We start from the raw sequence: 16,047 nt of genomic DNA, 5'->3' as shown, positions 1-16,047 counted from the left end.
ATACCTATTGATAAAATCAAAATGTGTTTTAAAGGTGAAGAAATTTTTGCGTTTTGCCGCAAATGAAGTCAGTTTCTATAAAGGTGTTAAATATATAAACGTTTCGCTATTTTTGCCATTGTTTACACTTCTCATAAGATCAATAAAATGTACTAATGTAAAGGTTCTATCGACCGGTCACTATGGAATTTCCATTGTTAGAGCCTAATCTTCAAAACGTATAGCATAAAATTGCAGTTTAAGTTTTGGCAACAAATGTAAGTCATTTGAAATATACCTAAAAACTTTCACATGTGAAAGTTTAAATTCAGCATTTTTAGACATATTTCAAATGCCTCATATTTTTTGCCAAAACTTAAAATCGGAATTTCATAGTTGTTGAAGATTACGCTCTAACAATGGAAATTCTATAGCGACCGGTCAATTGAAAATATAAATTTTATTGATCGCATGAGAATCGTAAAAAATGGCAAAAATAATAGCGCAACGTTTAGTTATTTAACAGATTTAGAGAAACTGTCTTCATTCGTGGCAAAATACAAAAATTGATTTTTATTGATAGCACACTCTGATCAAAAGATATCAAAGTTTTACCCTCGGGCGGATACAAATTTTATGTAAAATTTATATCGCACGCGTAACTGACATTCAAAATCACCAATCGCTTCAAGCGTTGTTTCTAAGAGAATGGTTCATTCTATTCATTTTATGGTTCATTAATTTTACCGAAAAAGTGACAATAAACATTTTCGTTCAACATTATCTAATCTACATTTTTTATTTGAACAATTTTTCCTTCGGCCCACATATTCTTGGTAAATCAATTTTTTCCGTTTTCCCTCCCTATAAGGGGGGTTTTACTGGGAAGGCCGGGGGTAAAAGTGGTAAACTGTTTGTACCTTTTTTGGGGTCCCAAAATTGACATTCTCAGCAAACTTCATAAACCAAACGATAAACTTATGAGAAAAGGCGGCCTAGGATAAAAAGACTGTAAAGCAAGCCAGAAAATATAAAAGGAACTACGTAAACCAAATGCTAAACTTACGAGACAAGGCTGCCTAGGATAAAAAGTAAAATATGTTTACATTGCATCCTATAGTTTTTATTTCTATAATCAAAATCAAGAATATCTAAGATACTTAATGAGTTGAGTTATAAACATTTATTAATAATTCTCATTATTACAACGTACCGGTTTCTTAGTACTATATATTGTAAACAAATAAATATTCTAGTAATTACAATTACCCTTTCGCCGACAACAATACAAATCCCATTCTCTCATACCAATTTCAATATCTGCTTGCACATGTGTATTATGTATAATTTAATGTCCCCACCACCCGTTCTGTTTACATTTTACACCTAATATAAAGCAAAACATTGAACTTAAATATAACACGACACGTTTTATCTTAAGTTGTTACACTTCGCCTATTTTTGTAGACTGATTGGAGTGAATCCAACTGATGTTCACCGATACGACGTTGTTTCTTTAGTTCCCAGTTAAAAACAATACGTTGTAATGAATTCGACATATTTTTTACAAAACCTAAATGGTTCTGATACGATTATCACGTCCGTTTACATACGTTTGTTGGACCGGGATATTGTTGACGATGGCCCATTTGACTGTGCTATGCTTAAGAACTTTTTCAAAGGTTTAGGTCGAATGTTCTATATAGTGCATCCTATTGAAACCACGTACCAAGACCCCCATGCCGTGCCAGAATTTTTTCAAAATGTAAGCGAATTTTTTTATTTACTTCATTATTTTTGTTTTAACATTTATGTAGGTACACACACAAAAAATAATTAATTATTTTAATTTTCTTACGAACCAATTCATTTAGTGGAGAAACACAACGATTTTGAAAATATTAAATAATACAATCATTGAACAAATCAATCAATAAAATAAAAAATATGTCATGCTTTTTTATAAACAAATAATACATGATAAACTGATTAAACATATTTTGATTTCGATAAACAAAAAAATAATCTAAATGGTTACAGTAAAATTAATCTTGGAGATATGCTAAATTATAACATTATTGTTCATATATATACACTCATGGACAAAAATATCGAATATTTTGGAATTTTCTAATTTTTGTTTTTTCAAAATAAATTCTGATCAATCAAGCCGTTTATTATAAAATAGAGTTTATTTTAACTATGTTTAATGAACAATTTTAAGTTTTTATGCGGAGAAAATTGCAAAAAAAATAAATGTTTAATATAAGGTAAATAAGGTTATTTTACTCTAAACTTAAATGATAATTTAAATTGCTTAAACAAGTCGTTTCAACTGAAAGAAGTGCATGATCAGTAACGAGTATTCCTCTCTCTAGCTCTTATTACTGCTTGCATCTTTCTCAGCATGCTTGCAAGTAAATTTTGGTCATATTCTTGGGAAATTGCATTCCATTCATCCTGTGCAGCAAGCCGAAGCTGCTCTGCGTTTTAGGTGATCTCACATGTGCTCTATTGGATTTAAATCCAGGCTAAACGGTGGCCAATCCAATCTTCGAATTTGAAACTCATCAAGATAACTACTCACTATGGCAGCATCATGTGGTCGAGCATTATCATGCATTAACGTGAATCTTTCATATTTGATGTAACCAACACATAACAAAACATGATCTTACAGGATGTTTTACTCTTACAGTCACTTTCACCAGTGTGGTACGTACCTCTCTACTAATACCTTCCCAAAGAATTATGCCATCAACTCGAAAACTAACAGTCTGGGCGAGACTGCAGCTGGCGAATCGTTCTCCAACTCTTCTATACAGGTATATTTGACCATCTGACTTCCATAGTAGGATTCTGGTCTCATCAGTGAAAAGAACGTTTTTCCATTTGTCGATATTCCACTAAATATGTGTTCTTGCAAATTCCAAACGACGAGCTTTATGATTTTGTAGGAGACGTGGAACTTTGGCGGAGCGTCTGGCCTTTAAGTTTGCTTCTTTTGATCTTCGTCTAACTGTTTCTGAACTCACATTAACTTGTCTAACATTTAATAGCTCATTTCTGAGGTGCATCGATGACAATGATCGATTTCGTGTAGAATTAAGAACCAAAAAACGGTCATCAATTGTGGTTGTGCACCTTGGGCGTCCTTGACCAGGCCTTCGTACAAAATTTCCTGTTTCGCGGTACCTGTTTAGAGTATTCGAAACTATAGATTCAGTTCTGCCGAGACGACGTGCGATACATTTTTGTGCATATCTTTCCTCGTACACAATTACAATATGTGCTACTTGGGCTTCATTGCAGTGTCGAATTGATGGGATACTTGTTTTAAACTTATTTAAATTAAGATAATATTTAATTAAACTTAATAAATTAAACTAAAAATAACCGAATTAATATGATTTTTCCTTTACGTGAAGAAGGTTTTTTATGATGAAATGTACGAATGACACTAACCTCTGAATAAACGTCAAAATAAACATCAAAATATCTCAAACGAGTTGAGTACACCAGCCTACTATATGAGTATTATCAGTAATCTAAAATTATTTTGAAATAATAGTGACTACAAAAAAAATTGGAAAATTCCAAAATATTCGATATTTTTGTCCATGAGTGTATATATATATATATATATATATATATATATATATATATATATATATATATATATATATATTAAACTTAGAGCTAAGATTAATACTATTATCAAAATTAATATTAAACTCACCAGTCTTCCGGGTTGAACCGCGTCGATATCCATTTTGCCGAGCTTTCGACATCCTCTCTGATGTCTTCTTCAGGGCTTCCGAGGTCTCAGTCTCCCGAGACCCCAGACACTACTACACTCACTAGTCACTTCTAGTTCACTACTGTGTACTGTTTCACATTTATTTTAAAAATGGTAAGATTTAAAGCGCTATGGATTAATTTTCGAAAGTAATAAAAATGTAAATGACATGTCAAAGTTTTTCTAGTAGCATGTCATTTTTAAATAATTTAATATTTTTGGCATGTAGCCATACAACATACAGTGTGATCACTATTTTCAAATACAAACTGCCATCATTTTTTAATGGAACACCCTGTAAATTAGTATTGCATTTTGTAGACAATATTACAAGTTTTTTTGTTTTGTTTTGTAGAAATTTAGAGGAAAACTATAGATTTTACGTTTTTACAGATTTTTTATTAATAAATTTATATATAACAAACTAATGTGCCAACTAATATATAAAAAACAAAAATTATAAAAATTATAATCTAATTTTAATAAATAAAGATTAAATAAAACGTATGCTAGTAAAACTTAGTTACAAAATAATATTTACCTAATTGATAACCTATATATATATATATATATATATATATATATATATATATATATATATATATATATATATATATATATATATATATAAATATATATATATATATATAATATATATATATATAATATATATATATATATATATATATATATATATATATATATATATATATATATATATATTATCTCGATCTTTCAATTGTTATTACAATTATGATCAAGAGCTGCTAAAAAAGACAAAATATCTTACAAAGTTGAACTAGAAAGAAAAAACAATTTTTGTTAACTCACCAAATAAAATTAGTTTCGTAAATAAAAATTGCTGCTAATACATCTCAAAAATAATTAATATAAAAATGTCCTAATCTAATAAATTTATTAATAATTATATATATATATATATATATATATATATATATATATATATATTATATATTAATCTAATAATTTATTAGATTAGGACATTTTTATATTAATTATTTTTGAGATGTATTAGCAGCCATTTTTATTTACTAAACTAATTTTATTTGGTGACTTAACAAAAATTGTTTTTTCTTTCTAGTTTAACTTTGTAAGATATGTCTTTTTTAGCAGCTCTTGATAATAATTGTAAACACAATTGAAAGCTCGAGATAAAAAATAGTTAACCAATAGCCCTTTTATTGACTCCAACCCATCCAAAACAGTTATATATTTTTCCCAAACGAGTCACAAGTACTTCTTTTTTCTTATATATATATATATATATATATATATATATATATATATATTCAATGGTTGAATAGCAGAGGTTTTATCGGTCAATAATTGGCAAATAAAAGACGTCAACTACTTTATTGCTTTATTTGAATACGTTTTGCTTTTATTTTTAAAAGCATCATCAGTTCACTAGAAATACCAAAATACCAAAATACTGTGCAAACAACAAAATCATCATAAGCGATCCATCCTTGAAATGTGTCAAATTCTTCAACATCCATCCTCCCTAAATAAGAGAACCGACATCGACAACTTGAGTCAGATATATCATTCCCTCATCATACAAAATAAATAAAACCCTTACAAGACAGTAACTTCAATCCTATTTTTCTTTCCAAATTTCTTCTTTTTTTCTTTTTTTTTGTTTGTTTGTTTTTTAAAGAAAAAGGAATTAATGAATCCTTTTTAAAAAAAAGGTCCGTCCCTGTTCCGCTTGATACTTCCCTTAAGAATCGTAATCTGCACCATGCATTCCACAGAAACACATGGACGATAACAAGCCACATGTGAAAATTATGACGAGCCGATCCAAAACAATCGAAAAGATTAGTGTGGTTTGACCCTCGAAAGAGCTTAAACCAACGTTCAAATGAAGCCATCGGTTAAAATTAAATGAACTAATGTTCTTACAGTTTTACTTGTATTTTTTGTTTCGTTTCTCCCGTTTAGTTTTTAATCTTTAATGTTAAGTTATCGTAGAGTTTTTATAACATCTTTAAAAAAACCCTACAAATTGTTTTTGTAAGTATGAACCCTGTTGGTTTGTTTATTTATATTCTAAAATCTTTTTTATTTGTAGTGAACTGATGATGCTTTTAATAATAAAAGCTTATTATTGTATTAAGAGGTATGTCATTGTTGCTTTTATTTACCTGGGTAAGTTCTTTTAGAGCACCACAAACTGCATCCAAAATTTCTTCTATAAATTTACTTATGGATGATTTGGGGACTCTAAATAAATATTTTAAACTTTTAAAAGAATCTCCAGTAGCTAAATATCGAATTTGTATTTGCAATTTCAGTGTGGCTGATAGAGCTTCGCTCCTATTAGTAGACAGTTTTAGACTTTTTCGGCTACCAAGTTTCAACATTCCAAGCAAATTTTTAAAATCTTCTAGGCACTTCTCAGGGAGATGTCTTTAATTAAATTAGTATTACTTCTTTTTTGAATCTACTACCTTGTAAACCATTGTCTTTTCTTCCTTTTTCTTGCCAAATTTTGGGAAATTCTGTCTGCTATCACTCTACACATGACTTGACATGGTTCTCCTACCAAGAACTGCATATTCGCCGCTGAAGCAAATATTTGCCGTGTAAACTCTCTTCGTGAACGAGGTATGACCTGACCACGGTCGTGAAGCTATTAAGATTTATGTACCACGAGTGTGGCTCTTGCTCGTGATTCACTACCAATGTCAACGGGCCTTAATAAGACGATGCCACTGACTGGCATTATAAAAACGGAATTCTTGCATTATTAAGTCGAGGATTACTTCTATGGATGTCACGAGCGGGAAGACCAAGAATAAAGCATTGGTACATACTTCGTATTAATTACTATGAATAATCTAAAATGTAATAAACAATAGCTTCAGAACGTTATTATTATTTGAATAAAATTATTCTACATTACTAACGGTTTCATTTAAAAAAATACAAAATGTCACTTTTGATATAATTACTAGGTAAATTTACATTCATATTAAAAATTTTTACAGTTAAATTTGAAGGTCTAGCAATGAGATATATCTTATATATACTTTGAAATAAAGATAATTGCTTTTTTTATGAACATAACATACATTTGTTTGTACAATTTATATTTAAGTTAATATTATCTAATACGATAAGGAAAGTGTGGGAAACGTTCTAAAATATTGTTAATCTTAATGATATAGAGACTGATTATCTTATTTTTAATATAAGAATTTATAAATTAAAATAAACTAAAATTAAAAAGATCCGCAAACAAAATATTACAAGCTAGAACATAAAAATCTCTCTTAACTTCGACATACTTCCAGTACATTTCTAAGACCATCCCTGAAATGAGAATCCAATAGACTGTCAAAATATTCCACTGTCAATTCCACATGTAATATCACCTCTCCGTTCGATACAAATCGTTTCTCACGCATGAACTTTTTGAGATGTGGGAATAATTAGAAGACAGAGAGATAGATTTATTATTAAGCCAGAAATATTTAACCTAATCTTCTTCCTAGTATATCCCACACCCTATTATTTGTCCTTAATACCTTACCATCACGAGTAAGCACTGCCTGCCTCACTTTCTAACTTTTCTAACTTTCTAATTTTTCTCCTTTTACTACGTCTTTGTCGAACCCTTCTGTGGTCACCATTAGTCCTTAAATAAAATAAGACTTCACTGAAGGCAATAAGAGTAAAAGTATACAGAACGTTCCGGTTAAGTTAGCTACAAATGAAACTTCAATAAATCAGAAATTTGCGTTTGCGGTATTGCCATGTCCTTATTATGTATATGTTTTGTACTTCAAATATGCTTTGAAAGAGTACATTTTTATTATATTATTTTATGGACTCTGATATTTTTAATTTTTTTTTAATTTACACAAAACACGAACGAATGAATATTTGTTTCTTTCGATATAAGTTGAAGTTAGTTATTAGAAAAAAAAATTGTAATTGCCATTTGGTAGATTAGCGGATAAATTTGGCAATAGTGTTAAAACCTTTAAAACACTAGCTGCCAGATTGCAAGATAATAACAAAGTAAAAATATATATTATAATAATTTACGTAATAAGTTCCGAAAGTGAAATTTTACGAGACGAGTAGGAAGTTTTCAGGGCGAGCCGTAGGTGAGTCTTGGAATCGTGCGAGTCTCGTAAAATTACTTTTGGGTCGTGTTACGTAAAATATTTTTCTGCAGCCGTTTTGTATGTTAAAAAGAATATATGGATAAACTTTACTTATGAACTTTTATTAAACACTTTAAAGTTACTCTCGTGAATTCAACATTAGAAAAATCTACTTATGAAATTATTAATAACACAATTATACCAGTTATTTACATTGATATTGTTAGGAATATTAACAGAAGCAGGGCCGCCGCTACCATGTGTGCCAAGTGTGCATCGCACACGGGCGGCCAACAATAGGGGCGGCCAAAAGCAGTCCACTGATGATAATACTTTTTTAAAACGAAAATAAATTCAAATAATTAAATAGTAATGATTCAGATAATTAAACTAACTAAAGATAATGGGCAGGACATGTAATACGCAGTAACGACAATCGCCTTATAAACAATGTGTTCTGGGAAAGGCCAGAGGAAAGAAGGTCTGTAGGGCGGCCTAGAAAAAGATGGAAAGATGCAGTCAAAGAAGATCTAGAGAAAATGGGAGTGCGACAATGGGAATTACTGGCACAGGACCGACAAACATGGAAGGCAATAGTAAACGCGGCAAAGACTCACGAAGAGTTGTAGCGCCATTGATGATGATGATGATTCAGATAATTTTGTGAACTCTAATATTCCAAACAATAATAATTATTCAGTACGTGATAATTAGACGTCGGCAAATATGCATATTGCATATTTTGCATATTGTGCATATTTTATGCAAATATTTCATATTTTGGCATATTTGTATAAAAGTTTGCATAAAGTGCATAAAAGTTCAGATTTTTATACTGTATTTGAAAATTTTTAAACATACCAATTTATTTCAATTCTTATATAAAATTTTGTAGTCATTTTAATCAAGAAATGATCTAAGTACATAATCTCTACAGATACAAAACATTTACAATTTCAAAGAAGATCAATTTAAGTAGCCCTCAACATTCTTAGAAAGTCTCGGTCACTGAGGCATTCAGTTATTGGATAATCGCTAAGGGTTCGCTCATTTGCATTTTATGATCTAATCCTAAAAACTTTCTACAATTTATTGTATCTTAACAGCAGGTAAACGGCTAATAGTTTTGTTCCTAATTTAGGGATTTTCCAAAATCTCCCAGTTTATTGAATTAGGTACCTAAACATTTCTAATTTGATGCTCAGATTTGTAAATCATTTTTGTTTTGATATTCAAAGCGTAAACACTCGTTGTGCGTAACAAAAAGGAAGATTGTGATTTTATAATGCCTAAAACAACCAGTGCTTCAACTTGGATTAAACCTTATAAAGAGCTGTCTAAGGATATGGGAAAAATCTACTGTTCAGTCTGTGGCAAAATTGTAAGTATCTAATATTTTCTATTAAATATCTAATATTTCATACATAAAGGGTGTTTCCAAATGACACTTACAACGTTTGACTGTAGATACTTCTCGAAAAATTGAACAAAACGATATAGTTAATGAGGGGTCAAACTTATTTACTTTTCGAGATACAGGGTGTTAAAATTAAAAAAAATTAAATTCTTTTAGTTAATAACAACAATAACTTTAAAACCAATAAACGTATTTACTTGAAATTTAGTACTCGTAGGTTGTTTTTAAATGAAAAATAGCTTCCTTTAGTGAGAAAAAATTGTCCATGGTACAATACAATGGTGTGTATTTAGAAAAATTTTTCACCTTTACTTTTTTTTATGAAGTCAGCTATTCTAAAACACAATTATTTTTATTGTAATTGAATTAACAAAAAAAAAAACTTTTGTTGAATTTTAAAATAAGTTATATGATGTACTAATGGTTAGTAACAAAAACTAATTTGTGGATTAATACTGCATTTAAAACACTTAGCGAGTGTTTTTTTTTCCAAACCAGTTATTTGATTAACCAAAAACACCTTGTATGTTTTTATATTTTAAAGGTTGGGTTAAAATAAAGGTTTTTATTTTTATTTATAGATAGCATGTGAGAAGAAATTTCAGATAGACCAACATGTGAGAACTGCTTCATACATTGCAAAAAAAGGAAAAATAGGAGGAAAACATCAAACTTCAATGGCTAAATGTTTCCAATCTACTTCAAAAAAATTAGATGAGCAAGAAACTTTTAATGAAGACTTGTGTCGCGCATTAGTGTCTGCAAACATACCGCTTTCAAAATTAGCAAATGTAAATTTTAGTTCGTTTCTAAAAAAATATTGCAAACTTAATGTTCCAAGTGATCGGTCTCTAAGAAGAAATAATGTGAACGGGCTATACTCGTCGGTGTTAATTAATATTAAGGAAGAAATTGCAGATAATTATTTTTACATATCTGTAGACGAAACCACTGATTCCTCAGGAAAGTATATTGCTTATTTATTGATTGGTGTTCTTAAAGAAGATACCTTACCAAAATCTCATCTTATTTCATGCCAGCAACTTGAGAAAACAAATGCTTTAATAATTTCGCGTTTTATACAAGAAACATTAGCAACTTTTTTTCTTCCGACAACTATTCCTTCTAATAAATTACTGCTTATTTTATCGGATGCTGTTCCTTATATGGTGAAAGCAGGACAAAATTTAAAAATATTTTTCCCAGATTTAATACATGTTACTTGTGTAGCGCATGGATTAAACAGAGTTGCAGAGGAAATACGAAAAAAGTTTCCTCTTGTAAATACCATGATATCCAGTGTCAAAAAAGTATTTCTTAAATCTCCTATAAGAATTCAACTTTATAAAGGAATGCTACCTAACATTCCTCTTCCACCACAACCTATTTTAACGCGATGGGGAACATGGTTAGAAGCAGCTAATTTTTATGCAGATCATTTTGTTAAAATAAAGAACATAATTGATACGTTAACAGATGAAAGTTCCCAATCTCTTTTGGATTCTAAACAGACTTTTCAGAGTAACTTGCTTCAACAAGAACTTTCATTTATAAAATCAAATTTTAGTTTTGTTCAAAAAACAATTACTCAGTTAGAATCACCATAACTGTCATTGTTCGAAAGTACAGCATTAATAAAAGAATTTGCGTCATGTTGTCGGAACGTTAGAGGTAATATTGGAAAAGATATTTTAAAAAAATTTGAAGCTACTATGGAAAAAAATAAAGGTTACCATATTCTTTCTGAAGTAGTCAGTGTTCTAGCTGGAAATATTTCGGAAACAATTAATTTAGAACCAAATGTTTTGGTTAGTTTGAAAAATGCTCCCGTTACATCAGTTGATGTTGAACGAAGTTTTTCCATATATAAATATATGTACTCAGACAGAAGCCACAAGTTTTTGTTAGAAAATTTTGAACACCACTTGGTCATTTATTGTTACCATAATTCTAAATAAGTTTATTCATACTTAAAAATGATGTAGTTACTTAAAATAAATGTAAATCTTAATGAACAGTAGGAAATATTTAGTTATGTACACTTTTTTTTTTAAATAAAATTGTTACTATTTTACGATTTTTTTATTTATTTGTATGCATATTTTGTAAAATATTTGCATATTTTCGGGTAAACACGTGCATATTTATGCGCATATTTTCTACATTTTTATTTGCATATTTGCCGAAGTCTAGTGATAATACTTAAATGTGTTTCATTTATCATGTATACCTACTTCTTTTTTTCATCCTAATCTAAAAAAAATGTCAGAAAATATTATTTATTGTATGAACTGCCGCCCTTTTGTAGGTCCAGTCATAAAGCAGTCTCGGGAATACTTTTTAATTCAAAGCGGCTGGCGGCTTTCGGACTTCAGTTATTTGAGATTTCACACGTAGATACTTTACAACAATTTAGGCAAGTGGTTGTAAAGTTTCTGTTATAATATTGTTCCTATGGTTATGTTAATAGATGGGTTATTATGTCTTATGTTCAGTCTTAGTTGAGAATTCGATGAATTTAGACACGCTTTTGATAGACGATTTTGTTTGTAAAATATAGTACTGTAGCCGTTTTTTTTGCACAGTAGGTACTGTATTTCGAAGTAACGTCGAGATCAGAGCAATTTTATTCGTATACGCGTTACGGCTACATATTATTTGGAGAAACGTTATTTGGACCACTTATTTGCAGTGTTTTTGGATTTATTTTGTTAAATTCGCCCGGCTTCGTTCCTAAGTGATAATTTCAAAATGATTTGATGATTTCAAAGAAAAAGAAAACGACTTTCAGGTTTTTAATATAGAAAAATAAAAGCGGCAAAAACTGAGGAGAAAAAAAAAACTTAGCGGTGCACTGGAATTATTTTTGATGAAAAACATACATGAAAATATAGAAGACTCGGATATAAATTTAGGACTTTCAACTTCAAGCAAAGTCCAAACCACAGAAAAAAGTACCAAACAATTGAATATTCCTGCGGATAGAGATGGATGATTTAATGACAATAATAGCGATAGTGCGAGTACTGGTGCTGAAACGCCTGAACCTGAAACCACCAACCAAGACAGAACAATTAATGTTCCAGTTAATCTGGATTGCCGTGTAGGAAGCTCAAGCATATACTTGGTTTCAGATGATCCTGGAAAATGGCCTGCAAATATGAATCCAAGTGAAGTTCAATTTGTTGTTGAAAATTTTCCTCAGCAAATTACAAAAATTAACTTCCCCAGAGATACAAATAATAAGAAATTTTCAGAAGACCAAATTCATCGCCCGTGGTTACTTTACTCATTATCACTAAATAGTGTTTTTTGTGCACCTTGTAAACTATTTTGTTGTGATGAAAGCAGCCGACAATTACTTAGTGGAATTAATGGGGTAAGTGACTGGCAACATTTAGCAGTTATTTTAAAAAGACATGAATCTAGTGCAGCTCATATAAAATATTCTCAAAAACTGTTTGAACTATCTACAACATTAAAAAAAAGGATTAACAATTGACTCTGCTCATCAAAAATTATATGAAATGGAGAAAAAACATTGGGGCGCACGTAGAACAAATAACAATTGTAGTAAGATGTGTTTCTGCTTTCTGCAATGTTATTTATTGAACATGAAGTGTGTGCGACATTAGACATTAAAGATATTGTCAAAAAGTTTTCCGAGACGAAAAAGTGCGTTTTTAGTTTTTTTTTGTGTGTTTATGTTTCTATTCACGGTTTATTTTAATTAAATGGACGTTTAAGTTAGGATATTAGGATATACATATTCTGGACGTTGGATCATGGTTATTAAATTAGGATAATGGACGTTTAAATTAGGATATTAGGATAGGATATTAGGATATTAGGATAATATATGGACGTTGGATCATGGAGATTAGTCTAAATGTTCAAGTAAATATTTATTTATTTACAAATTATTATTGTTATATTATGCATCTTCTGCACATTTCTTTAAATAATAGTATGTATGTCTAAAGTGTTGGAAGGGGGGCAGCAAATATTAAGTTGCACACGGGCGGCCAATACCTTAGCGGCGGCCCTGAACAGAAGTGGCAGTATTAAAATTAGTGTTAGACGTGTTGGTACTTTTACTATTTTTTGAGATATTAACTTTGGTTGCGACCATTTTCAATCTGTGAAGCTATGTGAATTTTATTTCTTAAAGAATTTTCTACGTATCCATCTGCTACATTAGTTGATTTACATCCTCCGTGTCTTTTCAAGTTGGTTATAGTACCACCACTATCAGCCAGTAAAGTGGCTGAGCTCCTTCGTAGACAATGCTTGGTGTATTCTTTGGGATGCGGTAATTTAAGAAATTCAGCAATAGAGCAGACGAATTTTCCAAAAGTTTGAATACCAATAGGTTGTATGGTACACCTTCCATTTTTGTAATATACAAATTATCTACGGTGTGGTGTGTTTCCTTGACGTAATGACAAATATTTTCTGTATAAAAAAATGTTATTTTCTCCAATAACCACAAAAATTCTTTCCATGTTTGTTTAAGAATTAGGAATCTTAATCAAGAACATGGTTATCTTATCTTCTATATCATCTAAACTCATTTTGCAAAGCTCCTCACGACGACAAGCGCCTGCCAAACCAATTATTAATGTAGCCTAAAATTTACAAAAACAAAAATAATAAAAAAAAGAGAAATTAGATTTAATTATTTTACCTTTGTCATTAAATAGATCTTATCTTCAGCTTCTGATAAAAATTTATCTATTTCTTCTTTATTCAATACTTTCTTTTTTTTTAGTTTGTTGCCGATGGATTTTCTTTTAAGGCAAGCAATAACTTCTGGATAGCGTCTTATATCTATATTATTTTTAATGTTAAGTGTGGACTTAAGCATCGAGTAATTGCTTCAAAGGTTTGATGGCTTCAATATATTAAATTTTTCCATTAGATATGCAAGAATGACTTCTTCATTTAAGTATAGTATGTACATTTTTATCATTGTTCCATTTTTGAAATAAATCGTAGACCAATTCATACCTCTTTCTGGACTTTACCGACAATAATTCATAAATAGCGGCTTTAGCAGTTTCCCTAATCTCATCTAAAATCATTTCGGCTTCACTTTCACTGCTGGTTTCCATTTCTTGAAATTAAAAAACGAAAAACTGAGCGAAAACACACGAGTTCTGTAAAATGGTACTTAAGATTTAATAAATCATACCGACAGTTTTATTTTCGGGAAGGCTGCAGAATAAAATCATTACAGCAGAATTTAACTTGTTATTTACTTTCTAACTTTAGTATTTATAGTGATTTATATATTATTTTTCTCGTTGTTTTACCATTTTATGTTTTCCATGTTTAATTAAATTAATTAATATTATATCGCATGCTCTTTCGCGATTTATTAAAACGATATGGCAAAACTGCCAACTACAAAAAATTCCTTCATTTGTAGCTAACTTAACCGGAACGTTCTCTATACTTTTACCCAATAAAGATATTATTCTTAATCATACGGAACACGTTTTTGACACCATTGTAATCTCATCCCATATGTTTTTGGATCAATATCAAGATAAGACGCAATCGATAAGAATATAAGCCAAAATCCTCGATCCTATGATTAATTAATCGTAGAGCGATGTCCTGTAGTAGGCAGTCATTTCTGTTCCACTGATCCTCTGAAAAATGCGTTTTTCAAAGTCTTTAGATCTTCGGACAGCACCAGTATCTCTACTAGTCCAGTAAATGAACGTGAAATACGGCGATACCCTGTAATTTTTTTGTGTTACCACCGAATTGCGTGGAAATTTGGATTTGGGTTCTAATTACACTTCACTTCACTTTTGGACTTGTGCCGTTTGGTTGCTCTTTATTTTTTAGGGTGTTTTAGTCTAATTGTAAATTCAAGCAAGTAATTGATACATATAATTTTTTAATGAAGTGAATGAATGTCAATTAACATTAAACAACATAACTTAAGATTTTATCACAGTTTAACCTCTAAATCTCACCCCCTAGATTAGTTATAATTAAAACTATGTCATTTAGTACCTTGTCTCCACTAATTTGCATGAAAATTTGTATTTAGGTTATACTTACCCTCCACTTCAAAAGTGGACCTGTGCCCTTGGTTGCTTTTTATTTTTTAGAGGTGAAAACGACCTCTATTAGAAAAAAAAATCATATAATTGTAAATTCATCCAATTTGAAATGATCTAACTATACAGCAACAATAAATTTGGATTTCTCTAATGTTTTATTTTTTTACCACATGATTTCTACCCTTATAAAAACCTTCCTTGCAGAGAAATTTGAATAGTTGTAGTATTTTCGTATTCTTATTTTTGTAGTATTGTTACGAATTTATTAATTATAATTTATTATATTGTTCTTATTTTAATTTACTAAAGGTTCAATATTTATAACACTTACGAATTTAATTTATTTTTATTTATATTAATTTATCTTACAATAATTTGTATATCCGAACGTAACAATTAAAATCGCGAGCGCGTCTTCAGAATTAACTGTTCCTTCCAAATAAAATGTCCTGTTAATATACGCCAGTGCCGTTAAGCTCGAAACATCGACAGCCCTCTCGACTAGCGGCGAAATTATAACGGTAAAGGCAAACGGGTATTTTCACATCGGGTCGTCCAGAAGTTTCGAAATGTTGTTCAGGTAAATTTCTGCCAGCTGATAGAAGGGTCTCGTACAATCGTTTTTGGGTC

The 16,047-nt window shown here is 30.2% G+C and overlaps 1 protein-coding gene across 2 annotated transcripts in view; it reads left to right on the top strand.

The window, feature by feature from the left end:
- Positions 1-1,250: 1,250 nt before the first annotated feature.
- Positions 1,251-16,047, top strand: part of LOC140438282 (alkylglycerol monooxygenase-like) — a 68,570-nt gene continuing 53,773 nt past the window's right edge. Inside the window, exon 1 of one of the 2 annotated variants that reach the window (XM_072527979.1) lies at positions 1,251-1,744. In XM_072527979.1, the coding sequence (XP_072384080.1) occupies positions 1,526-1,744 (219 nt within the window). In that variant the 5' untranslated portion in view covers positions 1,251-1,525. The remainder of the gene's footprint in view (positions 1,745-16,047) is intronic. The other variant, XM_072527978.1, reaches the window with a different exon arrangement.

Source organism: Diabrotica undecimpunctata, chromosome 4 (genome assembly GCF_040954645.1).
Source record: "Diabrotica undecimpunctata isolate CICGRU chromosome 4, icDiaUnde3, whole genome shotgun sequence".
In the NCBI taxonomy this organism is placed as follows: Eukaryota; Metazoa; Arthropoda; class Insecta; order Coleoptera; family Chrysomelidae; genus Diabrotica; species Diabrotica undecimpunctata.
Note: the sequence above shows the minus strand (reverse complement) of the source record. Positions and strands in the feature narration are given on the sequence as shown.